The 27,601-nt window shown below is 36.4% G+C and overlaps 2 protein-coding genes and 1 pseudogene across 5 annotated transcripts; all 3 read left to right on the top strand.

The window, feature by feature from the left end:
* Positions 1-3,651: 3,651 nt before the first annotated feature.
* LOC136231506 (protein EARLY FLOWERING 5) lies at positions 3,652-7,930 on the top strand. Its single transcript, XM_066020759.1, has 9 exons — positions 3,652-3,947; positions 4,364-4,457; positions 4,738-4,823; positions 5,210-5,259; positions 5,348-5,417; positions 5,498-5,579; positions 5,678-6,081; positions 6,303-6,827; positions 7,314-7,930. Exons 1-9 carry the CDS (start codon positions 3,867-3,869, stop codon positions 7,536-7,538), a joined length of 1,617 nt encoding a protein of 538 aa, XP_065876831.1. The 5' UTR covers positions 3,652-3,866; the 3' UTR covers positions 7,539-7,930.
* Positions 7,931-8,006: 76 nt separating this feature from the next.
* Positions 8,007-10,327, top strand: LOC136218041 (HIPL1 protein-like; annotated as a pseudogene).
* A 3,822-nt stretch (positions 10,328-14,149) lies between these two features.
* Positions 14,150-20,572, top strand: LOC136231460 (HIPL1 protein-like). 4 transcript variants are annotated; one of them, XM_066020756.1, is made up of 8 exons: positions 14,150-14,233; positions 14,315-14,420; positions 15,552-15,709; positions 17,082-17,879; positions 17,957-18,182; positions 18,294-18,472; positions 19,611-19,852; positions 19,970-20,572. In XM_066020756.1, the coding sequence occupies exons 3-8, from the start codon at positions 15,656-15,658 to the stop codon at positions 20,367-20,369; spliced, it is 1,899 nt and encodes a 632-aa protein (XP_065876828.1). In that variant the 5' UTR covers positions 14,150-14,233; positions 14,315-14,420; positions 15,552-15,655; the 3' UTR covers positions 20,370-20,572. The 4 variants fall into 4 exon arrangements, with proteins under 4 accessions (XP_065876828.1, XP_065876827.1, XP_065876830.1 ...); XM_066020755.1 differs by having other exon boundaries at positions 14,163-14,420; XM_066020758.1 differs by lacking the exons at positions 14,150-14,233; positions 14,315-14,420 and adding an exon at positions 14,483-14,620.
* Positions 20,573-27,601: the final 7,029 nt, after the last annotated feature.

Raw genomic sequence — 27,601 nt, 5'->3', positions numbered from 1 at the left:
TGGTGGACAGAAGAAGTACGACAAACAGTAAAGAGTAAGCGAGAATCCTATAAAATATTGTGGAAATGTAGGAGTGACGAGAACTACGAAAAATACAAAAAGGCTAAAAGGAAAGTAAAGAAGGTCATACGAGATGCTAGAGCAAAGGTGAATCAGGATCTGTATACAAGATTGGATACAAAAGAAGGGGAAAGAGACATATATAGAATTGCTCAGATGAGAGATAGGAAGACGCGAGATCTAGGAAAAGTTAAATGTGTGAAGGATGTGGACCAAAAAGTCCTAGTTGGAGATAAGGATATCAAGGAGCGATGGAGGTCCTATTTCGATGACTTATTTAATGGAGATCGCAGACAAGATGTTGGAGATATAAGTATCCCTCACGATATGATAAATCATGAATGTCTGTGGAGAATTCAAAAGGGTGAAGTCAAAATGGCATTAAATAAGACGAGGTCGAAGAAAGCAATAGGACCTAATGGTATCCCTATTGAGATTTGGAGATGTTTGGGAGAGAGAGGAATCGAATGGTTGACGACATTCTTCAACAAAATTTGGAGAAACAATAAGATGCCATCAGAATGGAGGAAAAGTATCTTAATCCCTTTGTATAAGAACAAAGGCGATGTCCAAGATTGTGCCAACTATCGAGGAATCAAATTAATGAGTCATACTATGAAACTTTGGGAGCGAGTGATTGAACACAAGCTAAGGAGGACGGTGAAGATCTCGGAAAACCAGTTTGGCTTTATGCTGGAAAGATCAACTATGGATGCCATCCATCTAATGAGACAATTAATGGAGCACTATCGAAATAAGAAGAAAGACTTGCATATGGTTTTCATTGACTTGGAGAAAGCATATGATAAGGTATCAAGGGAAGTACTTTGGTGGGCCTTGATAAGGAAAGACATTTCGCGGAAATATATTGACATCATAAAGGACATGTATGAGGGAACATGCACGAGTGTACGTACTAGTGTTGGGAAGACTGAAGAGTTCCCTATTACGATTGGAGTGCATCAAGGTTCCGCACTAAGTCCATTTCTTTTTACCATCGTTATGGATGAACTAACAAGTTCACTTCAAGATGGTATATCATGGTGCATGTTGTTTGCAGATGATATTGTGTTGGTTAATGGGACGAAAGAAGGAGTGGAGGGGACGTTGGAACTATGGAGACAAACTCTAGAATCTAGAGGCTTTAAGTTGAGCTGAAGTAAGACAGAATATTTGGAGTGTAAGTTTAGCGGCCATAGAAGTAGGAAGGCAGGGACAATCACCCTAGATGGGAGAGTTGTTCAGGCATCAGATTGCTTCCGGTATTTAGAATCTATCATCCAAACGAATGGAGAAGTAAATGGAGATGTTGCTCATAAGATTAAATCTGGTTGGTCGAAGTGGAAGAGTGCTACGGGTTTCCTTTGTGACCCCGGTATGCCTAATAGATTGAAGGGAAAATTCTACCGCATGACAATCAGACCAGCATTGTTATATGGTACGGAGTGTTGGACAGTGAAACACTGTCACATCCATAAGATGTCGGTGGCGGAGATGCGTATGTTGAGATGGATGTGCGGTCATACGAGAAAGGATCGGGTGAGTAATGAAATAATTAGGACAAAAGTAGGGGTTACATCTATTGAGAATAAAATAAGAGAAAACCGAATAAGGTGGTTTGGCCATGTGAGACATAGAGCGCTTCATGCACAGGTTAGGAGGACCGAAGAGTAGCAAAGGGATGTAGTGGTAAGGGGTAGGGGAAGACCTAAGCAAACTTGGAGGAGGGTGATCGAGAGTGATATGAGTTTAATGAGAATTGAGGAAAATATGGTAGTGGATAGGACGGAGTGGAGGGAGCGAATTTGTATCGCTGACACGACTTGATTTCACGGTTTTATATGATGGTTCATGTTAGCCGATCCCAAATCATTTCGGGACTAAGGATTTTTTGTTGTTGTTGTTGTTGTTGTGACCTTATAGGAAAATAATTCTTAACTATTAGATTGAGAATTATTTCCCCAATTAACACCTAAATGGCTCATTTAAGAATCATAATTAATATTAATTAATAGATATAAGATTTAAATGTACTCCTATTATTTTAGAAGAATTACAGATTTACCCTTAACTTATGAAATGTTAATTTTTTATATCAATTATTTTTTAAAAAAGATCAATCTAACTCTGTCTAATAGAAAATTTGAAGGGTAAATTACACTCATGGCCACTGAACTTTACCCATTTTCACATTATGGCCACTGAACTTCATTTCTTTCCGGTATGGCCATTGAACTTTATACTTTTTAACACCGGTGGCTACTCAACGCCTCAAACGATCGTTGACGGCTAAAAATAAAAAATCCAAAGCGTTAATAATATTCTAAGAAACTTTAATTCTTGAAAATTTTGTTTTGAGGTCATTTAGGTGGTGTTTGGTTAGGAGAGAGAAAGTGAATTTTTAGAGAGAGAAAGCTCCAAAAAATGTGATTTTTGAAAGTAAAAAATGTGGGTTCATGGTAAATGTTGTTCTGAACAACTTTAGTTCTTAAATATTTTCATTTTGAGGTCGTTAACGGTCGTTAACGGTCATTTTGAGAAGTTAGTTAAAATTGAGTGACCACCGGTGTTAAAAAGTGTAAAGTTCAGTGGCCATACTGGAAAGAAATGAAGTTCAGTGGCCATAATGTGAAAATGGATAAAGTTCAATGGCCATGGGTGTAATTTACCCAAAATTTGAACATACTGATTTACCGTTATTTAACTGTCACATCAAATCTTTCAAATATCAATTATGTTTAAAATATTTACTGATCTGTTTATAATATTTATTATGCTATTAACACATCGAGAAACTTAAAAATGTATAACACTCTTCAGCTCATCGATAAATTTATTTGAAAGGTCCGATGTGGAAGTCAAATAACAGTCAAACCAATCCGTTTAATATTTTTTTCACGAGAATAGTTTTGGACTACGTCAAATGCCCGTGTGGCACTAAGACTTTCCAAGCTTTCGACTAGCCAATCGATATAGATAGGGTTTCTTCTTTACAGACGTCCCATCAATACATATAGTCCTTAAGCCTTTGTTTGGGAGTTTGGAGGTTAACGAATGTAAGAGTTAAAGGAGGTAATGGAAATGGAAGGGAAGTTAAAAATTAACCTTCTTTGGAAGTTTATAGAATATAAATGAGGTTAAATGTTTAACTTCGTTTTGGAGTTTAAATATGAAGGGAAATGAAAGTTAAATTTACTGTGAGAGACAAAAAAAAATTAAAAAATTTACGTTACTATAATTAACCCCTGATTTGAAGGTTAGAGTTTGGAAGTTAAAGGAAGTAAACAATTAACTTCCATTAACCTTTATTTATTTTAAAAAAACAACTTCCAAACAAGGTTAAAACCTTCATTATTCCCATTTACTCCCTTCCAAACAAGGGCTAATTATAGGAATTTTTTTATTTTTGGTGTTGTTTTGGTAGAAGAAATTAATTTATTTTTAAAAAAATTAATATAATTAGAATTATTTTTAAAATTTTCGAATAGAAGCAGCTTGGATACATGAATAAGACAAAATAATACGGGCTCAACTATTCCAGCACTAAACTTGTGAAAATATGAGTCGTGGGGGTATGAGCCCATATTGGCCCGATCTCATTAGACCCCTCGATCTCAAGAACAACCTGCTGTGAAAGTATTTTTTAACGACACAGAGAAGGAAGCCGGGAAGGGTTTCTGCAATTGTTTGATTTCGGAAATTCCACACTGATATTCACAGGAGGAATTATAGTTATTGTCAATTTAATTAATCGGAAGAAGTTTTGAGGAACAGAGGTAGATTGTGTTGCGCATTTTATTTACGAGATGAAGACAACTAAAGGAGGCAAAGTTATGAACCCTACTGATGCTTACCGGAAGGAGCTCCGCAAGAAGGAATTGAAACGGGTATGCTTTTTATTTCTTGTATATTTTTTCTCTTAGTTCGGTCCAGCAAGTTTAGGTGCCAAGGAAGAGGAGAATGAAAAGTACAGTTGGAATTCGTATTTTGTTTATTTCATTTGCAATTATTTCCGAAATTTCACTTCAGTTGCCTTTAGATGAATTTGGAATTAGGAAATTAATTTTAATCTTCCAGTATGACAAACTAGGAAAATCCAAGTAATTTTGATGATTCCTTTAGAATGGATGGGGTAGTATCGTTTTTCTACTTGTATCTAGTAAAAATGTCTTTTATTTTGTTCATAATTCAAATGCTTTGGTTTTCTGTTTATTTGTTTGGCTCTTTTATGTATGATGAATTAAAATCTGATCCTGTTCTGGGAATGTGCACTATCCTGAGGTTGCTTATTGCCATTTAACAGAACAAAAAAGAAAGAAAGAAAGTAAGGGAGGTGGGCATTTTGAAAAAGGATCCGGATGTGCTAAAGGAGCAGATAGATAAGTTGGAAATGATGAGTAAGTAATAATCTACTTTAATATTTCTCAGAATTTTTGTTAAATGTTCTGAATAAGAAGTCTTGTGTCTGCTCTCAGAAAGTCTAAGGGAACAGAGAGATTATCTTTTAGGGGCTAGTATATGAAGTTCAGAATGTGTGTTAATCATTATGAACTTCTCTTTCTTGAAAAAATTGTAACTCTTATTGCTTAGTCATGCTGCTTTTGATTTGGAAATGAAACTTGTTATTCTATGTTTTTCCAACTCAAATTTATCTTTGCATATTGTTTGATGCAACAGAGGCTGATGGTGCTTTGGACAAAGCAAGAAAACACAAGAAGAGGCAACTTGAGGATACACTTAATCTTGTCATGAAAAAGAGAAAGGTAATTGTTACAGTGGACAGTGGTGTATTTTCTGCTTCTCGTTTCATTTTCAGCAATTAAAAAAAAAACCTACAAGACTGGTTAGATATTTGCTTTGAGGTAGAAATGTTTGCTAACTACAGATTGATTACCTTCTTCAGAAGATAGGTACAAAATAGCTCACTAAATAACTTAATCTGTTCTGTCTGCATACTTGAATTTGGAGGGAATAATATTCAGATAATGCATTCTGGATACATTGCAATGATCAACGATTTTGTAAATAATTGATGGTTCCAGAACTACCAGACCTACATTTATTCAAACAATTCATTTATTAAAGATTTATCGTGAAGAATAAAAAGTTATACAGGCCCAGTAACCAGTTTTTTCTATGCATTTATTAGGAATATGAAGATAAAATGAAGGAGAAGGGTGAAACTCCAGTCATGTTCAGGTAGATTACCCTTTCTATGCGTGATGGTAAGCCAATTATCTGGACTCTTTTACCTTATTAGTAAAAGTTATTTTATCTTCTGATGCAGTCATTTAGGACCACCTCGGAGAAGAACATCTGCTGAAGAAGAAGAGAGAGTTAAACATCCTAAACCTGAAGTACGTCCAACTAACTTAAATATTATATTGTCGAGTTTTCACATCTTATGAACTTAGATTTACCTTTGTTTTGGCTACAGGACTCTGTCTACTTTCACCCTACACTGAATCCTACTGGAGCTCCACCTCCAGGAAAGCCTCCTATGTATAAGTCATCGATAGGTCTCCTTTTTCCCTTTCACTTCTTTGTCTCTAAGATGTTGATTTGTGTTTTCTCTCACTATCTCAAAGTGTAGTTAGCTTTTATCTTTGAAATTCAGGGCCTAGGATTCCATTATCCGCTGCTGCATCCTCAATGACAGAATCAGAAGATGGTGCATTAGCAGTACCTCCACCTCCTCCGCCCCCTCCTTTGCCAGAAGGTAGCAATTTGGACTCTGGAGAGAACTCTGCTGTACCTGCTTCTTTGCCTCTACCTCCTCCCCCTCCAATGCCACCAACTCCTCCTGCACCAGCCTCGGGTGTCTCGCTGCCTCTTCCGCCTCTGCCTCCGCCTCCTCCAGGCCCACCACCCAAAGATCAAGTTGCAAGTCGCACTTTACTTCCACCACCTCCGCCGCTTCAGCAGTCTGCACAGCCACCGCCACCAGGCACCGATGAAATTGAAAGGGAGAGAAATTCATCTGTTATGTCAGATGAACCAGCCTCCAAAGAGATGACGCAGGTAAAATTATCTTTCATCTTTTCTTATGGTATTGCTGAACTTAAATTGATGTATATTTAATAAAAGCATTTCACTTGAGCGGGTTTGTTACTGGAGGTTGACCAAAACGAAGCTTGTCAAATTAAACTGGTGTAGTGTTTAGGTTAAATTTTTTTTCAGTATTTAAAAAAAAAGATGAAATTTATAAGAGAAAATGGTAATATGTTCAAGTCTTGATTCAGGTGCCTGTTGTGCTCCCTCCACCACCTCCTCCTCCACCTGGAATGGCCCTGAGGTCAGCTGGTAATCAGTCTGAAAGCGACTCATCTGAAACTGGTGCAAATAATCCAACAGCAAGCAACGACAATGCTAAAATGGTTCCTCCACCTCCTCCTCCTCCGAGACAACAACCTCCAGTGCCAACAGTAAATTTGATCCCTACATTGCACACTGATGTATTACCACCAGGAGTAGCACGTTTGCCTCCACCACCCCCTCCAAGTATGCGGACACCGGTCGTTGCTCCTGGACTTCCTGGCCAAGTGGCCCCTCCAGGAATGATGGTTCCATTAATGCCAAGACCTCCTTTTGGTCCTCCTCCCGGACTGCCCCCAATGATGAGGCCACCACTTCCACCCGGCCCCCCACCCACCTTTCAAGAAGATGCTAGGCCATTTGTACCTCAGAAGCCATCTTATGTGAAATCTGCTGCATCTACTGTAGTTAAGAGGCCACTAGCACAGCACACTCCGGAACTTACATCCATGGTAAGTTCAAATCTCGTTATGGTTTTCTATTTCATCCTTTTTATTCTTCTCTTCTCTCATTTTTTAAATGATCTGAAGATCAGTTTACATAACGGACAAGGATGACTGGGGTTCCATTCCATTATTGTCTGGATTATGAAGTTGGGTGCATTCTTTTTTTGATAGATATATTGATTCCTGAATCAAGATCATGTAGATTGTTAGGAAGGGGGCACTTCCCGTAGGCCTGATCAACATCACTTCTTATCCTGCTGTTCTATTATATATATGGGTTCTTATTAGATGTACATGTACTAATTGAGTGTTAGCCAGTTTGCATGCTTTCGAGACTCGTGAAACTTGCTAGGCATTCGGGATATACTGATGATTTGCTGATGTTTGTCTCTGGATTTGCTTGAGGGTCTATTATGGAAAAATGCAGTTAGATCTGAACATATGTATTGCATATTTTTCTTAAACTCAAGCCTAAAATTTGTTCTTGTTCAGGTACCTGCCTCAGTTCGTGTACGGAGAGAAACTGCTGTCTCAAAACCAAAACCAAAGCAAACAAATTCAGCAGCAGCACCAGCAGCGACCATCGTTCCAGTAGTTCCTCCCCTTGTTAAGCCAGAGTCTGCTAACTTGACATCAGGGTCAAAGGGTAAGAGCATCGATGACTCGTATATGGCCTTTTTAGAGGACATGAAAGCACTTGGTGCGCTCGACTCTTGAGATATGAGTGCAGTTACGAGGAGCATGGAAAAAAGAAGCAAAGTGTACAGTTTAATGTGCTAAACATGGGATCTGGGTGGAAATATTAGTTGTTGCAATGGCCTTGTTTCCATCTTCATGGATAGTTCATCAAGGAGCTTCATTTTTATGGTTCTGAAACATCTCAATACGTGAGATGGGTGTACTTGGATGCATTTTTTCCCGGTGGACTAGATATATGAAGCAAAGGCACAAACTGTACTTGAGAATTTGTTTTTTTGTCTCATCACTTTAATCCTCCTTGGAACACTGGGGACTTGATTTTATGTACAATTCAGATTCATAATATGATACAGATAAACTTTCATTCTACTGTTTAGCGACAAATATGCAACTGATATATTGTGAAGGCCTCGGAGTTCTGTTAAACTTATTTCTAATATTTAACTGTTATATTACATTATTAAAATCTTCAAGACAGATCAGCAATCTATTCTAAATGAACTAAATCAAATTGAATTTTACTTTGGTATGTAATTAATTTGGTTGCATACAAATTACGTACTTAGTTATTTCTATATTACATATTTTCTCGAGTATGTTGCTTTGAAAATACCCAGGAAATATATTGCTATATTTTGAGAGATTCATGACTGATTCACATGCAAATAAATAGAGAAAGGCCCAAGGAGATTTAAGTGAACTTCAATGATGAGGAGAGAGAGCCTGGTGTTTGATCATCTCAAGTTAAATGGCTCTTGCCCTTACCATTATCTTCCTGTTTTGCGGATTATCAGTTTCGAATCCACCTTCTGATCCGTTGAGTGATCAACGGAAGTCGGGCAGAAGATTCTGCAAAGCACTTGCCGGATCTTCCAACGGAGCAGAGTGTTTTATTGGTGAATCTCCAGATGGTCTATGCCTTGAGAAACTAGACAATGGTGCTTACATTAACATGGTTCCACACCCAGATGGCTCCAATCAAGTCTTCTTGTCTAACCAACAAGGTTTAGTATGGTTAGCAAAAGTTCCTGATCAAGGTTCAAACAAGATTTTGGAGATTGTTGAATCCAATCCCTTCCTAGACATAACGAGTCGCGTAGTCCAAGATTCCGAATCTGGTTTGATGGGAATGGCTTTTCATCCGAATTTCGAGCACAATGGCCGTTTCTTTCTCTCATATATTTGTGACAAGACAAAGCAACTTGGATGTTCTGGGAGATGTTTGTGTAACACAGATGTGAATTGTGATCCTTCAAAGCTGAACACAGACGGCGGAGTCCTTCCGTGCCAGTATCAAAGTGTTATTGCAGAGTTTACAGGGAACCACACTGGATCACAATCTTCCTATGTATTACATCCATAACTTTTTCTCAATAAGTTTTAGTTGATTCATCGATTTGGTACCGAATTAAGCTGACATAGTTGCATCAATTCTATCTATTTTTCTCCAGGAAGTAAGAAGGATTCTTACTATGGGCCTTCCATCTAAGGGTGATCATGGTGGGCAGATTCTCTTTGGACCTGATGGATATCTCTACTTTATGATGGGAGATTCATCCCGCGGCGATGTTCTGTACAATTTTGCTCAAAACAAGAAATCCTTGATTGGAAAGATCATGAGGCTTGACATAAATCATATACCAAGTATGTTCTGCAACTACAACTCTATGAAACAATCCATTCTGCACTTACCTTATCCATGACACAATTCTAGGTGCTGAAGATATATATAACCAGGGTCTGTGGGGAAATTATTCCATTCCAAGAGATAATCCATACGCGAATGACACCGAGTTAGCTCCTGAGATATGGGCAATGGGTTTCAGGAATCCGTGGCGTTGTAGCTTTGATTCAGAAAGGCCATCATACTTTCTGTGTGGAGATTGTGGACAGGTTTCAAGTTCACTTGAGCATTACATCTGTTATGAAGTTCCTTACTTTTCGCATACTAATAGACCGGCTTCATCTTAACAGGATGAGTATGAAGAGGTTGATCGAGTCATAAAAGGCGGTAACTATGGTTGGCGCATGTACGAAGGTCCTTATCTTTCACATCCCCGCGAAGAAAATACTTCTACAAGTTCCATAAGTACCATATTTCCTGTAATGGGACAACCATTCCGAGATAGACAAAAACATCGGTTCTGCTTCAATAATAGGCTGTTATTTCTACCGGTCCGTCACTGATCCATGCCTGTATGGCAGGCTAGTATGCATAACCAAACTGATATATGACATTTTGCTAACTTTTTTCATGTCAAATTTGATTATGCAATTCCAGGTAACAACTGATACGACACGCGTAACACGATTATAATCCTGACATTCCAGGTACATGTACATGGACTTGTATGGAGCAGCTTGGGTAGGAACTGAGAACCCTGAAAATAGTGGGAACTTCAGTAGCAGGAAAATTTCCTACAAATGTGCAGATGAGTCTCCTATTGAATGTAGCTATGTAGAAGGAAATTCAGTGCCTGCCATAGGATATGTGTTGTCATTTGGTGAAGATAATGAGAAGGATGTTTATGTTCTAACAAGCACTGGCCTGTATAGAGTTGTGAGACCAAGCAGATGCAGTTATAAATGCTCCAAGGAAACTAGAGAAGCTTCCATGACCCCGGAACCGGATTTTTCTTCCCCCATCTCGGGGATATTGTCAAGTAGATGTACAAATGTGATCAGTTTGCTTCTGTTGTTGTTTGTTAGCTTTATGTAATGTTGTTGGGAAATCTGTGTCTTGTATAATACTTGTCTGTGTCTTGAATGTTTAGGAAAAGTTTGCATCTTCTGCTAAAATGTGGTAATGAACTAATAAAGGACTAACATTCATTTCAACTTGCTATACTTTTATATTGGTTGAGTGCAGCAACTAATAATTTGTCCCAATTGTAAGGAAAAAAAACCCTTAGCAATTTGACATTTTTGCATAATGGTACATATGGTTAATTTAGTCCCATAGTTGGCATTAGTAGAATAATTTAAGTCAACCCGCGACGCATCCTCTCAAATTGATATTAAGGTTGTCTATGATGGTAGGCTCAGCATAAAGAATAAAGAAGTGACTTTTATGGCACCTCCATCTAAGTTCGATTTCTGCTGTCATTGTTGGAGTCTATATGGATAGAGCAATATGCAGTGTCACCTAAACTGTTTAAACCCGGTTTAGACGAATGAAATTAAAGAAATAGAGGATATTGGTTTATCAACCACTAAATTCTGCTAAAGATTTTAATTTATTTTTGGATATTTTAATTCTTTGATATTGGAAAGTAGATGGATGTATGAAATATGGAATTTGTTAAAGATTCTTGGTAGTTATGCCTGTGATGTATACCATGACGGAAAGTTTCATATAAACCATTAAATAAAATCAACATTGGATCATGATTGTATATATAAAAAAATCTGTTCATGTATTTTATATTACTAACAATTTCTTTTATTCTTTCAAAAAAAAAAATCCTTTATTATATGAATATGATTGTAAGTATATGAAAGCACGTTATTGCATATGAGAATGGGTCACACTTCTACTTGAGATGATTTTTTTTTTTTTTTAAGTTTTTATTACAAGGAAGGGAATTACTTGAGATGATTAATTAATCACAACATAAATAATATACTATGACCGAAAACTTCCATCAAATTAATTCTTATACACCTCACAAAAATTCGGGTTAGGCTATGCTTATTTTATTTTTTACAAAGTAAGTCTTATTTTGTTTTTTCCATCATTGTATGGTGATGAATGTTGACAAAGTAAGCTCATTCTATCATAGAAAAAACAAAGTAAAGTTTACTTTGTCAAAAACAAAATAAGCATAGAAGACACCCACAAATTCCAATTTATCAAAGAAACAACTTTAACCCGTTGGAAGATGTTGCAGCTAGGACTATAACTATGGTGTCAAAATGGATTTTTGTGTTATAAATGAATCGTGTTTGTGTTATAAATGAATCGTGTCGATTTACGGCATGAATTGATTCTGACATGATTCATGTCATTTAATAGACGAATTGATATGGTATGACTCATTTAACGAATGGATTGGCACGAGTTGTTCCGTTTAGCTCATTTAACATGTGAAATCAAATTAGTTTTAAAAAGTTAAAGAGTTCAAAACTCATTTAACCAAGAAGGGGAGTTTTACTGTGAAAGGCAATCCGGTAATGCTGGATCGGAGTTACGCAAATCCAGATCAGCTAATTGGTCTCGGATAGCACCAACTCCTGTAGAAATTTCTTGATTTCGGGTCGTTCTGTCATTGTCGTAGGTCCCTCACTTTCATTACATCGATGTGGATTGCCTCGCGAGATAGCAATAGAGTTTTTTCAGATATTTGTAATTCGTGGTCTAATTAGACAGCATCTTGCTTCGAATATAGAAGTTGCTAAGAGTAAAATTCGGGAAAAAGAGCCAATTGTATGGGAAATACCCGATTATAAAACAAAATCAACTAAAAAAAGTTATATAATGTGACAACTCATTAACATTTTCTAACATTTATTAATAAATTAAAATTTCTAAATCCAATTTAACATAAAAAAATATTTTTAAACACATATAATATTTTAATAAAATATAAAATTCAAACATACACTATAGACTTCAATAAATATATTATTTATAAAATGTTTTAAAAGTTAAACAGCTTATTAACGGATTAACAAGTCAACCCACGATCGAATCTATTATTTTTCAGGTTAGTAGATCTTGTTAACATGTTTATCACTCGAATTCATTAAGTCTTAATTCTAATTCATTTAATTTGTGGGTCACAAAGGTAGTGTTATGATCCATTTTAACCGCTCTAATCTAACCATACATTATATCACAAATCGTGCAATTTAAATTTTACAAAGGCTCGTTACATTAGAAATCCCTTGAACTTAGCCCAAAAAGCTAGCCGGTTTTCTAAACTTACAAAGTGTCTTGTTAGCCGAAAATTATTAAGAGGTTTTGGACTTTCATGCTAAATGAAGGATCCCTTATACATTTTGACATGTGTAGTATGGACCCACACATGTTATAACAAGTCCCATCATTGTGTTTTCCTAGGCAGTTCACAATAGACATTTCAAAGTGTGCACGGATCCTCCATCTGACATGAAAAACTTAGACCCTGATATAATAACTCTTTGTTAACCCCTTGAACTTGCTTAAAATGACATTATTAACTTTCGAAGTCCACATGACAAAACAAAATTAAATTTAGACAAATTGAAATATATATTGCTTTAAGCAATTTAACAGACTTTTTAGAAAGTGTTTTATAAAAATTCTATCATTCTATTTCAGACCATTCCTAATTAATTTAAAATGTACTTTTATTTGGAGAGCAAAGTTTTTTCTATCTAATACGAAATGTGGGTTTTTTTATATAAAATTTGGTTATTTTTTTAAATTATTTACTTAGAGAATATTTAGGTTTGAGTTAAAGGAGATGCGCGGGTATTTGTTTCAGCTTTTCGAACCAGTTTTTAACGTTTAACTCTAAACCGTATAAAATATATTATTTGATTAGATTATACAAGAGCAGTTTTTAACGTTTTTTTATGGAAACAACAGTGTTTTAAAGTTTTTTACGAAAATCTATTTTTGGAGCTTTTCATGCAAAATTGTTCGTAGTTATTTAATTTTGACAAAATTATCATTTTATCTCCATAAAACACGTTTCATTGTTAATACTATTCTACTCAATATCATATTATTATCGACGGAGTAAGGTTCCATTCAAAAAATTGTTATTTTTAATTATTATTTAATTATTTAAATTATTTTTCTTAATTTGTTTAATACCATTTTTATTTTTGTAATTTATTTATTGATTATTTTAAAACATGTTAAGATTAGACATTTTATATATTAACAACAATACTTCATCGTAATTTTGTCAACACTAATAATAACTTTATCGCGTGGCGTTACAGATGTCCAAACTAACTCTCAAGGATAGAAAATGTGTGACACCCTCAGCAAAATTAGGAAGCTTGATTTGGGAAGTCTCACTAAACTGGGTCAAGGATCCAATCGTTGTCATAATCATGCACGATTCTGAGAATCACGAGCTTAGTAGGCTTGAGGTATATCAAACATCGATATTTGGACATACTTCTTCCTATCAACATGAGATACGTGGCTTATCCCGCTCCAAAATCCATAATCACCTTCTATATCTTAACACCAGAAGTAAACTCAACTCAAGTTAAACAAGTTCATTGATTATATTAAACGGATTGTCCGATCCTTTTATAAACTGATTTAGGTATTGCAACAGGTTCGCCGTACAACGGCCCTAGTTGGCATTGGTTACGTACAATTTTAAATTGACATATAGACTCTCACAATTCAACACATCCTCTTATAACCAATATCTAACCACAACATCAAACAAAGCTTACACCTTTGAAATTAGATGTGGGAGTTTCAACCTCATAAATTGTGGGTTACAACTAATCATCTTAACAAAAACAATAAAAAAAATTGTGCTTTTCTCCAAAATAAGAGTTAAAGAAAATTTTAACGGTTTTAACTGAAAATGCACTGAATTTGGAAAAGAAACAAAAGAAATGGAAATTGAAATTTACTGAATTTGTAGCGGCAGTTTACAACAAGCCGAAGCAAAGATGGTCAACTTAGAAATGGCTTTTCCGCTCACCCGAAGGATGGAAACAAAGGACCCATTGCTCTGCCATTTTCAACGCAACGGGTAATCTTTCCTTTTCCCTTTCCGTTGTTTTACTTGTACTGTACCTCACTCAGATATCTTCACATGGTAATTGTTTTCTAGCTTTTCAAGAGACGCAATTAATGTCAAGTAGCCATTTCAGGCCGGGAAGCTCCTTCTTGTCTCTATTGATAGACAGTTACAGCTACCTTTTTCCAATTAAATTAATGTGAGCAGTCTTTGACCCATTTATTTATTTCATTATTTAACACCAGATGCTGTCGTCTAACACCTCTAGCAACCATGTGATGCTGATGCTTCCCCTATTTGTTTATCTTGAAGCTTTCGATAAATTAAATTCGCAACTTTTCATTTTAATCTTCGATATCTTTGTCTGCTTAACAGTGATTGTTGAATGATCCTAATATGGTAAAGTCAAATGGTGCTTTTCAGTGTTTCAATGTGAATATGACCTAGTTTTGTTTCCCTTTTTTGGTGGGGGTTATTTGTAATAGCACGATTCAAAAAGGGCTTAAAGTAATCAATTTGTGCACAAGACACCATTGAACCAACCATCATCTATCTATCTATCTATCCAGATTTGGACTTGTGGGCAAAAGCAAGTTGCTCTTTTTCTCAACTACCTAGAATTTAGTTTAGTTTAAATGTTATATAGTCTACTAGGGGGAGCTGTGCCCCTTGATTGGAAGTTATTGGCCTTTCTACCCCAAAATCTCAAATTAAGATCAAACTTTCTTTTTGTCTTAGAGGGGGAGAATTTTGTAGAGAGAACAAAAAAAGAATTGAAAACCATTGTGGTAGGTCAAGTCAAGAATTGAAAATAATTGTTTTAAGAATTCAGAAAGGATTTCCCTTCTGGAAGCTGACTTTAAGAGTTTGAAACATAGATAGAGATTATTGATGGGCCACTTCCAGCGACAGGTTGACTGTACTAAAATATGGAGCAGTTGGTAGTTGTCTGAATGTTCAAATCCAGAAGGCTTTTCTCCTCTAAATTGTAGTAACTGTTATCTGATCCTGTCTAAGTCAAGAATTTTATAGCTTTAGATGATGCTGACATAGAAAAGAAAGAGCTCTTCTCTTCTGGTGGAGCATCTGTACTTTTGGGTCAATCTGTGTCTGGTGTGATGGAAACAGTTGTTGCTGTTGTCTTCGTGTTATTGAACTTATTTTTGCTTCCTGATCCTTCACTTTCTCACCCGTTATGCATTAATTCAAGTAGGTTTTAAACCTGTAGGACGTCTACTGTTTTCTTTCAATTCTTTCAGATTGTCTTGGAGTGGATTTTGTGTCTGTGTATTTGAAAACTGACTTTCTTCTCTGATTGAAATTTTCAAAGGGGCGCCTTTCACCTCAAACACAACACGGAGTTTTTGTGCCTACGATGGAAGCACTTGCTGCAATTCCGCAGAAGACTCACAATTGCAGAAGCAATTGCAAGGGATGAACATCTCTGATCCTGGCTGTGCTTCTCTCTTGAAATCTGTTCTTTGTTCTGTAAGCCTTTTATGACCTTCTTCTCCTCATTGCATGTAACAACCATATCTCTTCATATTGATTGTTTGAATTTGATTTGAACCATTTCAAGCAGATAATGACATAGCCATATTGTTTTATTTGTTGATAGAAAGGTCAATATAGGTCCACCATGATTTATCTTGTATATTTTATTTTCAACTGGATTCTTGCTGGCATCTGTTGCTGGACCTTGCTTGAATCAAAAGACTAATCCACATGCTTATTGCTGTACACAAACTCAGGTTGCTTCTGTAAAATTATTTGATCATGGCAGTTTGAACCTCCAATGTTTTCGGTCATGTTAAAAACAAACATGCTATTCTTCTTCAAATATTTAGAAGTTAATGCACTAATTAGTTCAAAACTAATTTGTCATAAATATAATCTAGGAAGTTACTCCAAATCCCTCCTGTATAATGGGGATTTATCTGCTACTCCTGCTTGACTAGACATGTTTATTGGTTACTCGTGCCAACAACCACAATTTCCAGGAAACTATTTAAAACAAGTTTTGGTTTCACAACTATAAATCTTAAAGATAAAAAAAAAAAAAGTTTATTCAGAGAATTTTTTTGATGTTGATACTCTGACTATAGATGTCTAACATATTTGAACTATGGATTCTTAGTCTTCTCTTTATTACTGGTTGATTCTTTTCGCTTCAAGCGGAAGGTTAAAAAATAATTCATTCTGTGCTTTCTGGCCTTGTTTGTGAAGAATAGATGCTGTTAAAACTTAGTGTGCCGTACCTGTATCCTGGATTGCTGGACTGTTAAAAAAATTTAAATTATTAAATTGATATCTAATGTGTTATTAGTGAATGTATAGCAGTTTTACTCAGTTTGGTTGCTGATAAGATGAAGGGTTATTCTCTCTAAACTAAAAAAAAAGTTCAATTATTTTGAGCTTATACCAATAAAATAGAAGAAACTAAATTAATTCATATATGACATCTAGACATTTTGCTAGATCTGTGTTCTGCATTTGACTTTTCGATTTGTCAGTACAATTGGTTTCCAAAGAAACAAATTAAATGACTTCGATTGATTATACTATAATATTTCCTCCAGATTAATAATGCATAGGCTTCCATATCTTATGTGCTCCTCAATTGCTCTAGGCCTTTTTTCTTCCAACTTTGTGGCCAATTTAGACATTGTTCAGAATATATCCGTAACTTTTCATCTTGGTACGAGTTATATGGCATGCTATGTAACAATTTCCAAATTCAAGAGACTATTATATGCTTTTAGTTTTGTTTGAAGTCTTTTCATTGATCTGGCCATGTATCAAGTTCTCTCCTAATACATGTAAAATTTTGACGTTCTCTTGTTCTTTGTTTTTATTATAGAGATGTGATCCATTTTCAGCAGAGTTATTTACAATCAAACCTGCCCCCCGGACAGTTCCTCTTCTCTGTAATTCCACTGTTGTAGGAAATTCATCCCAGTCTGGTGCAGCAGTGAATGACTTTTGCTCAAAAGTATGGGACACATGTGAAAATGTATCTATGTTCAATTCACCTTTTGCTCCTTCACTTGAAGGCCAAGCTGGATTACCTACCAATTCCAGCACCACAAAATTGACTGATCTCTGGCAATCGAAAACTGATTTCTGCAAAGCATTTGGTGGGGCATCTGCTGATGACTCAGTATGTTTTGATGGTGAACCTGTTAAATTAAATAACACTGAATCACTTAGTCCACCACATGGATTGTGCATCGAGAAAATTGGAAATGGATCTTATCTTAACATGGCTGCACATCCTGATGGGTCTAACCGTGCTTTCTTCTCTAGCCAACCGGGTAAGATTTGGTTGGCAACTATTCCTGAAGAGGGATCAGGCGGAACAATGCAAATGGATGAGTCTAGCCCTTTTATTGATCTAACAGATGAAGTTTATTTTAGTAGTGCATTTGGGATGATGGGTATTGCGTTTCATCCAAACTTTGCGCAAAATGGCCGGTTTTTTGCATCATTTAATTGTGACAAGTCTAGGTGGCCAGGGTGTGTTGGAAGATGTGCTTGTAATTCAGATGTGGATTGTGATCCTTCAAAGCTGCCTCCTGATAACGGTGCACAGCCATGCCAATATCACAGTGTTATTGCAGAGTATACTGCAAATGCTACAGGAGCTGAGGCTTCCAAGGTACTAATGTTTTGTACTTATATAATTATGGTGTTGATTTAATTCTTGAATCTAAACCGACTATCAATATTTTCCAGGCAACAGTAGCTAAACCATTGGAAGTTAGGAGGATACTTACGATGGGTCTTCCGTTTACATCGCATCATGGAGGACAAATTCTGTTTGGGCCTTCAGATGGGTACTTATACTTCATGATGGGAGATGGTGGTGCACCAAATAATTCAGGAGATCCTTATAATTTTTCTCAAAACAAGAAATCATTGCTTGGAAAGATCATGCGACTAGATGTTGATAATATACCAAGTGAGTGTTGGCATATATTTGTGTTGATTCTGAGTCAAGAATGTGGTACATTGATGCTTCTGTTTAAATTGGAAAGCCTGGTTTCACACCTTGTAATTACCTCTTTTGCAGGTGCTGAAGAAATTAATAAGCTTGGTCTATGGGGAAACTACTCTATCCCTCGAGACAATCCATCTAGCGAGGATCCTAGTTTGCTGCCTGAAATATGGGCTTTAGGCTTAAGAAACCCTTGGAAATGCAGCTTTGATTCGGAGAGACCTTCCTACTTCATGTGTGCAGATGTTGGGCAGGTTTGTGATGTTTCTCTCTTTCTCACAACATTCAACAGGCAGTTCATGTAAATGTTGTAATTAATTTTCTTGAATACATCACACATGGACACTAAACTTATATATCATGGTTCTTGACTTAATGGTAAAGATACGGAAGTTGGACTAGGTTGTGAGCTAGTTTAGCAAAAGATAATATTAGCATTCATGGTTGGAGACACGTTAGGTCTATTTTAATATACCGTCGTGTCTGGTTAGGGGAAAGAAGCCTATAAATGAACCTCTCTTTTAGGATGTCCTGACTATTCTGACCAATCTGAATCAGTCACCAATTTTTTCCTGTCTGATTATAATTCTCAACCCATGTATCTTTCAGCAGGTCTGGAAGGTTTAGGTGTAAATTGGAGAGGTTGTAAAACTTTTGTGACATATGATGGATAGATCCAATTAAAGTTAGCTAAACTTTCGCCACTTGCATTGTTGAATGGGTTCCATTTCCACAATGGATTTTGTGACTTTTATTTGCATATTTTGGGGGAAGTAAGCAACTTGGATAGTCTTGAGTGAATGTGAGATACACAATTCTACAGAATATTTTTCTGAAATAATGTAAAATAATACACCCTTGTGGTGGGACCCCTCCCCGGACCCTCGCTCAGCGGGGACGTGTAGTGCGACCAGGCCGCTCTTAATGTAAAATAATCAACGTACTGCCTCTAACTGTAAGTGCACAAAAAAGTTACTTTTTTTTTCCGTGATAACTGTTAGTTTCTCTTTCCTTGTTGGAAAACTTGCGCAAGGCCTATTTGTAGAAATATGCCATTGCTGTTGATAGGAGATTATATACAATTGCAGTCATAATGGAACCAACTTATTTTCATAAGTTTCCGTTTTTTATGCTAAAAAGTTCATAATCATCGGCACATGAGAAGTAATGTGGTTCACTAAATATTTAGCAGAAAGGAAGTATTTGAAGGAGCCTCCTTTTTGAATGACAATGAAGATCTCATGTGCATTCTAGTATGATGATTATTTTATTTTGCGTTCCTATTATCTACTAAATTACATACAAATACCACATTGGAGATTCCAATTTCATGCTAGAGTTTGTAACTCAAAAATGCAATATAACCTGCTTTTTATCTGTGATGTTATGCAGGATCTACATGAAGAGGTAGATATTATCACGAAGGGAGGAAACTATGGATGGCGGGTTTATGAAGGCTCCTATGTTTATAATCCTCAATCATCACCTGGCGGAAATACGCCACCAAACTCCATAAACCCAATTTTCCCAGTTATGGGATACAACCACTCTGAAGTAAACAAGAATGAAGGCTCAGCTTCCATCACCGGAGGTTACTTCTATCGCTCGCAGACTGATCCTTGCATGTATGGAAGGTAATACATTTTTCTCTGATGTCTTAGAGATAAAAGTAATAAATTATTGTATGCCAAAATGAATACCATCAATGCTATGTGTGCCTCGGCTCGAGCTCATTTCTGCTGTATGTTCAGGTATTTGTATGCAGATTTGTATGCGGGTGGGATGTGGACTGGAACTGAAACTCCAGAAAATAGTGGTAACTTTACAAGCAACAGAATTCCCTTCAGTTGTGCAAAGGACTCGCCGATCCAATGCACATCTGTACCGGGAAGTAGTCTTCCATCTTTGGGTTATATCTTCTCATTTGGGGAGGACAACCAGAAGGATATTTATATCCTAGCCAGCAGCGGTGTTTACCGAGTTGTTCGGCCAAGCCGTTGCAGTTACAGTTGCTCAACGGAAACAGCTGTTGCAACTCCAAATCCTACCTCTTCACCTCCTTCCTCTCATGCAGCTCAGTTTCACAATCCATGTTGCAGTATTTTGATCTTATTGTCTTCTTTGTTGTTGTTTTTGACGAGTGTTATCTAGCAGATGTAAACTGTTGTCTGGAGTCTGTTCTGTTTATAACTCTTTGTTTTTTTGTTGTTTTTTTTTTTTTTTTTATGTATTGAACAGATCTCTTTAGCATTTGTTTAGTATACAAGTATATCTAGCTGCTAGTTTTCAACACTTGCAGTTGTTTAATTCAATGAGGAATATGTAATAAATTGATAATTTATATGATTAATAAAAGTAAATAGGAAAAATAGCATCATGAGGCTCTTATTTTTGGGATGTTTGTTTATTAAGTTCTGATCCATAGGTTATTAGAGCGATATGGGCCTCCCAAACCATAAAAGGCCAAGGGCGCTAAAAGAGTCCCCCATAGCCATCCTGTCAGCCAGCTAAAGTTCCGCATCGCCATGAAGCAGGCCAAGGATAATAACGTATTTTAGTTTTTAGTACTTACCTATATAAATTGCGGGTAAATTACAAAAATGGATCAAATGGAGGCTCACTTATATATTTAACCCATTTACTCAACCTACTACGTATCTAAACTGATTTTGTGTGACTTTCCTATAATACCCCTAACCTTCTCACTTCCCCCTTACGCGAACGTTCTCTACCCTCTTCTCCTTGGATGCACGAGACGGTTGTTGGCTCCTCCATTAATGATTCCAAGACTTTTGGTCTTCCTATCTTCCTTTAAATTGCACGAAATCTGCATCATTTCTCCAAATCACAATGTATTTCTCTTTTTCCTCTCTTCATCTCTTGATTCTGCAACTTCCTAATCCTAGAAAACGAAATCATGGTTCTTCATCTTCCTGTTCCTGCTCGTTACTTGGTTTCTTTCGTCTTGTTACCATCAAAGAAATGGTTTTTCTACGTTATTTCCATCGTTTTTCACAGTTTATCATATTGTTATTGTCGCTTTTATGGGTGAAATGCGCGAAAAATGTAAGTATCTGTTGTTTCTTCTGCGTTTTTCCATGAAATCACTTTGCGTAGTCGATGATTTCGCGAAAATCTGCGAAGAGAAAGAGCCTAAAATGTATCGATCTACTTCGCAAATCGATTAGTTCGCGAAGTCTGCGAGTAGAAAAGTTCATGATTAAGCTCGCAGACTTCGCGAAAGTATCGATATGCAACGTAGATCGTCACGTTTCAGACCTTGCAGACTTCGCAAAACTATCGATTCGCGAAGTAAAATCATCATTTTCCCTGCACATTTACATTCGCATGTTTCGCTAATCCTCATTTCGTGAAGCCAATATCATTTTTTTCCCTGCCTAACACGATTAATTTTTCCTGAATATGGTTGATTACATAACATTCCTTTCAGAAGGCGGCGTATTGGGCTGCAGGGGAGATGACTTTCCTTCATGTATAGGGAGAAATTTCCTTCAAGATTGGCACATTCACTTTGAAATGATTGGTTAGGAGAGATTGTGCCAATCTTAGTGTGCATCATGGGACACGTCCATCCCAAAAGGTGTGAACTTCCACTTATCATCCCAAAAGGTCTGGACTTCTTGTAAAGGGAGAAATTTTCGTCCAGATTCGTCACGTTGACTTTGAAATGATTTGTTAGGAGTTTATTGTGGCAATCTTGTTGTAAATTTTGATAATGTTATGATTTTAATATTGTTATTGTGGCAATCTTGTTGTAAATTTTGATAATGTTATGATTTTAATGTTAGAATCCGTTGTTGTTTGGCATTTTTTGTTATATACCACTTCACGAATTAGCTTCAAAACACATTCATGCTTCACATATGATAATTAAATTCATCAAGTAAACCAAACATTAGCTTCGCAGGCTTCACATATGATCGAATCTGCGAAGTCAGACGGGAGGGAGACAGACGCGCGTAAATATTGAGGGTATTATGGGAAAGTCACACAAAAACAGTTTATATATGTAGTAGGTTGAGTAAATGAGTTAAATATGTAAATGATCCTCCCATTTGACTTAATTTTGTAATTTATCCTATAAATTGTGAGGTGATTGGAAAATCAAGAATAATGGAATATGATAATATTCAAAACAGTAATTTATTCAGCATGTTTTGATAGAGCTTTGCTAATTTTTGTCTTCCTTAACTAGTCTAAAGAGTTGCTATTTATAGGCTTTAATTAGGGTTTAAGATTAACTTTAAAATTAATTAAATGACTCAGGGATAAAAAAAAAAGATTTTTTACTTTTTTTTTTCAAAAAACCTAATAGTTATTAGGTTAAAATATATATATATATATATATATATATATATATTATTTTTTAATTTAAAAACAGGAAGCAAGGCTACTGCTGCGGCGCGCCTGACGTGCGTCAGGTGTGCTGGCGCATGTTGTGCACACGCCAAAGGGATATATAATCATGTAAGGGCGCGTGCACATCACACGCCGCGCGACACGTGTCAGTTCCTCCTCCTATCTTCCGTTTGACATATTTAAGGCCCAAAAATGTATTCTCGACCTCCGATTTTGACGATTTTTGCTCCGCTAGACTCATTTCGACGAGACGGACACTTTTGCATTACAACCTAAGGCTAACAATGATTGGAACTATGGTTATTGCTCATTTTCATCCTGAATTTCATCTCAAACTTCATTTAGTCATAACTTCTTCGTTAGACCTCCGAATTGAGCCCGAAAAAGCGTGTTATGACACTCTCAAGGGACATGACTCCTAAGATCTCCTAAAATTCGATTTGATGCTCTAAAATTTTTGGTTATGAATGGAAAAGGGTTGGTTTGAACTTCCTAACATAGATTTTTTCGTGATCTATTTTCATCGTATTTTTCAATCATCTTTGAAGGTTTTCATCATAGGGCTTCGGCTCCAGTATCTACAGTCGGCTCTTTTTATTTTCTCTCCCCTATTTGGAACAATTCCAAGATTACAATTTTGTCATTGGCTCTCAATTCATAGTGTGTGACCCATTAGGTTTTTACCACAAGTAGTCATATATATTTTTTACAATTCACTTAACGTTGAATCGAATAGCAAATTAACTCCTTAATTTATATTTATTAATTCTACCAAAATTAATCCAAGTAAACGTATAATGGAGTGAGCGATCCGACATAAGAAAGAAGTGTTTCACTCCCATAGAAGTCCTAAGAAGTCAAATTGATTTTGACCTTTTATCTTTTAGTGAATAGCTGTAGTATAATACGATCCTTCATCAACTCGGTTGGTCCCTTGTGAGATAGAATCTAGTTCCAAAGGGGGAGGGGGGTGAATGGAACTATTGGATAAATTTAATCCTTTAATAAATTTCTCACAAAATTTAGTTCAGTAGCACAAGTCAAGCTCGGAATCAGAGGCAAACTTTGTTTGCTGCGTTAGGCATGAACAAAGCTTGATTCTACTTCTAAACATTTTAAACACTAGGCCACTTAACTGGAAGGGTCTATGTGTGACTTAGTTAAACACGTTATTGAGTACAATAGTCAGAAGCACAGTTATAGGTTTAAACACAAAAGCAAGTAGTATGAATATGTCAGAAGAAAAGGGTTAGAGAAATAGTTACGAAGCGATTTATACTGGTTCGGCCTCCTTCCTACACCCAGTCCCCAGAATACCTTCTTCTGGATTTTAATCCACTAGTGAACTCTTTCCAATAGGTGGAGCATAAACCCTTACAATATATATAGGCTCTATAAAGTACCGTCCTTTACACTCTACACTCAACTATCTATCTACCTCTCCTGTTATTCACTTATAACCGAAGTGAACAAAAGAGCTTCTGATCTTTTTTAAGTTATTGATAAGTTTGTTCTTACTCAGAACACAATGAAAAACTATAAGTTATTACACGAATGAAAACAGTAAATATGTATGAGCTTTTTGCTTTGCTTTTTGGAACTTCAATGATGATTCTCTCTAAATTTCAGCTTTGATGATCCAATCCAAAATGAGCAAATGATGGGGCTTTTAGGGTTAAATGCACCATTGGTCACTGAACTTACATGGTTATATCAAAATGGCCACTCAACTTCAATTTGTCTCAATAAAATCATTCAACTTTGAATTTTGTCTCAATTAAGTCATTATGATGATTTCAGTGATTAAAAAATATCGAAATGATGACATAAATGATACGTCAATATGAGACAACTCATATTTCTAACTGAAATGACACATGACATCCATATATGCGCCACCTGGCTATCACTTGTCGATTAATTTTATGGAAAAAAACTAAAATTTAGTTTTTTTCATAAAAATACCCGACATATGGCTGCCACATTTCATTTCGGTCAGAGATTTAAGTTAACTCATATTGATGTGTCACCCATGTCATTATTTCGATGTGTTTTAACCACTAAAATCGATTGAGTGACCTAATTGAGACAAAACTCAAAGTTGACTGATTTTATTAAGACAGTTTAAAGTTGAGTGGCCATTTTGAGACAACCATGCAAGTTTAGTGACCAATAATGTATTTAACCCGGGGCTTTTATAGTGACACTTTAAGGTAGGTCATTTCGAAATTCAAAATAATCGTTGGAAGGAAAGGTTCTCTTCTCTCGCTTTCATCCTCAACACTCCGTACACTTAGCCAATCGTTGAGCTTCTTTTTTCGTTGCGTCCAGAAGACAACACACTTCTGGGTCTTGATAGAGACAGCCTGACTGTCTACACAAATGAGGTAAAGATTCCAAGTTGACTACGGGACAAACCATTTGCTCCTTGTACTTCCAAGTGAATAGTGACTATGGAAACTGTGAAGTCACATATACAAAGACGTTTATTTACTTGCTCAAGTTGAATTCGCCCAAAATAGATAGGTTAAATAAAATCAGCATTTCCACTCTCAACTTACCATCTTGCAAAGGTTCAGAGTAATTCTACCCCTAGTGGCCTAGGATATATCTCTCATCTAGCGACAGTCATCAATGCCCAATCTATCATGCAGCTACCTTATAATTACTTCATGTGATACCCGAACAATACCCAAGGAACACTCAAATGGATTGTGCATGATAATGGAACTAAAGCATTGTTGAAACACAATTTCCACACTGATTTTGATTTGACAAATCTATTTAAATTAGAATTAAATTCCTAAGATAAATTCCCAACACATTAAATTTAAAAGCTTTGATTTATTATCACTAATGTGTTTGTTGAGTATTTTTGGAATGATGAAATTATAAGTGCAAAAGAAATTTGAGATAAATCCCAAGTCTAATAAGCCAAGTCAAGGCCCAAAGAAAGCCAAGAAGAAAGTCAAACGGATCAAAGGCTTTTGATCCACTCAGCCTAGCAGAAAGAAGGATCTAGAAGTAAAGCCAATTCCTTCATCACGAAGCTCATGAGTTCGAAGGGCAAGCAGACAAGGTGAAAGTTGACTTCCTAGCTTACAGACAAAGGTTATCTAATTGTCGAAAGGTTCAGACGCATAGACGAGCTGTCGCTGTGCTGTCTTGGAATCTTTGCCAAAAATGGTGAGACTGTTGAAACACCTTTCTACATGATTTTGAATTGACAAAAATTGTTTAAGTTAATCCATGATTAAGACAATTAAATTTAAGTGTTTTGATTTAATTGTACTAATGTATTTGTTCAATGTTGAGTATAATTATAAATGAGAACAGAAATAAAAAGTAAGACAGAATGGAGTTAGCAGGAGCCATAGAAGCTGAGTAGAACACAACTCAGCATCATAAAAGAAAAGTCTTCTTCAGAACTGACGCTTGAAGACGAAGCTAACCGAAGAAGTTGAGTAAAATGTGACTCAGCCTCGCCAAAGATAAAGATCGAAGGCAACGTCTATTAAAGTCAAGCTGAGTGTTCATCAGGACAGCATCAATGATCCGTTAACTAAAAGACAAGATCCGGCAGAGATCTGCGTCAATTCAGAAGCTTTGGAATTACGCAAGGAGACAGTTTCGAGATGCATGGGTCAACTGGCATTTGGCTAAAAGACGAAACTGGCGCTAGAAGACAAACCTGGCGGAAGAAGACAAGCCTGGCGCCTGCTAAATTCAGACGATAGGATTGGCCTGCAAAACTGTATGCTGACCAGTGAATGACGCAAGAAGACCGTTTGAATTCAACGGATAGATCCGAATTCAAATGATTGAGGCATCAGATTTCACTATAAAAAGACAAGTTCATCTCTTGGATCCTTTGCCGAAGTACAAAAGAAAAAAACATACATACAAGCACATACAAACAAGAAAAAGCACATACTTACACCCAAATCCTATTTCTGTGTAAAAGTCTAGATTGAATTTGTATTCATCTAAAGTGTTCTTCATCTAGAAATAACAAATCTGTATCAATTGTAAAGATTGAGAGAGTGGTGCTGAGTAATCGGTTTTAGTACTCAGCGGTAGAGAAAATCTGAGTGTTTGGTTATAGCACTTAGTAGGGTTGAGTAGACGAATATAGGAAGGTACTCTTGCATACTCAACTACTTGTAAACGGTTTGTGCTCTACCTTTAAAGAGCTCGGTAGTGGATTGAAAAAGCCCGGAAGGATTCTGGGGACTGGATGTAGGCGGTGAGGCCGAACCAGGATAAGTCTGCTGAGTAATTTCTAAATCTTTCTCTCAATATATATATATGTATGTGTTTCTTGCTTAAATTACTCAGGATATAAATTGTATAAGCTGACACCGAGTAATCAGAGTGCTGAGTTGGAAGCTGACCTTTAGTGTTAATTCCCAACTCACAAGTAAAACGGTTCTAGTCAGCCTCTGACTAAAGCTGTCTTACATCTCCCTCGGCCTTGCTGACCAAAACTGAGTAAAGTAATTTAAAGAATTAAATTAAGTCAGCATAATTAAGCGAAAAAGTTACATTAGTTCCTAACCCCCCCTTGGAACTAATTACACGGGACCAACAAGTGGTATCAGAGCTCAGTAGCTCACTACTCAACGATAAATCTATCTTGAGTTGATCCCTGTAAATGGCTGAGAACAACACTCGTTTCCTTCCTGGAAATCAAACAACACAGATACTCCCTGAGGGATTATCTATTAGTCGGTCTCCCCTGTTCTTTGGATCAAATTATACATTTTGGAAGAACAGGATGAAAATTTTTATTCAAGCTACAAACATGAGTGTGTGGCTTGCAATAGTTCAAGGCTCGTTTGTGCCTTACAAAATGGTAAACAACGAGAAAGTTGTTAAGAGTGAAACTGAGTGGTCAGAAGATGACCTTAGAAAACTACAAAATAATGCTTCGGCTATCAATATGCTTCACTGTGCGTTAGATCCTGCAGAGTACAATAAAATTTCAGGTTGTGAGTCAGCAT

The sequence above is a fragment of the Euphorbia lathyris genome, chromosome 1 (assembly GCF_963576675.1).
Source record: "Euphorbia lathyris chromosome 1, ddEupLath1.1, whole genome shotgun sequence".
NCBI classification, from domain to species: domain Eukaryota; kingdom Viridiplantae; phylum Streptophyta; class Magnoliopsida; order Malpighiales; family Euphorbiaceae; genus Euphorbia; species Euphorbia lathyris.
The sequence above is the reverse complement of the archived record's forward strand: the minus strand, read 5'-3'. Positions and strand labels throughout refer to the sequence as shown.

Bases quoted from the DNA above. Each gene is read 5' to 3' on its own strand.
- LOC136231460 (XM_066020754.1), top strand. From the start codon at position 15,340: ATGGAAACAGTTGTTGCTGTTGTCTTCGTGTTATTGAACTTATTTTTG. The intron at 15,710-17,081 runs GTAAGCCTTTTA...TTTTTATTATAG, and splicing joins TGAAATCTGTTCTTTGTTCT to AGATGTGATCCATTTTCAGC. The intron at 18,183-18,293 runs GTGAGTGTTGGC...CCTCTTTTGCAG, and splicing joins AGATGTTGATAATATACCAA to GTGCTGAAGAAATTAATAAG.
- LOC136231506 (XM_066020759.1), top strand. From the start codon at position 3,867: ATGAAGACAACTAAAGGAGGCAAAGTTATGAACCCTACTGATGCTTAC. The intron at 3,948-4,363 runs GTATGCTTTTTA...GCCATTTAACAG, and splicing joins GCAAGAAGGAATTGAAACGG to AACAAAAAAGAAAGAAAGAA. The intron at 5,418-5,497 runs GTACGTCCAACT...TTTTGGCTACAG, and splicing joins TTAAACATCCTAAACCTGAA to GACTCTGTCTACTTTCACCC.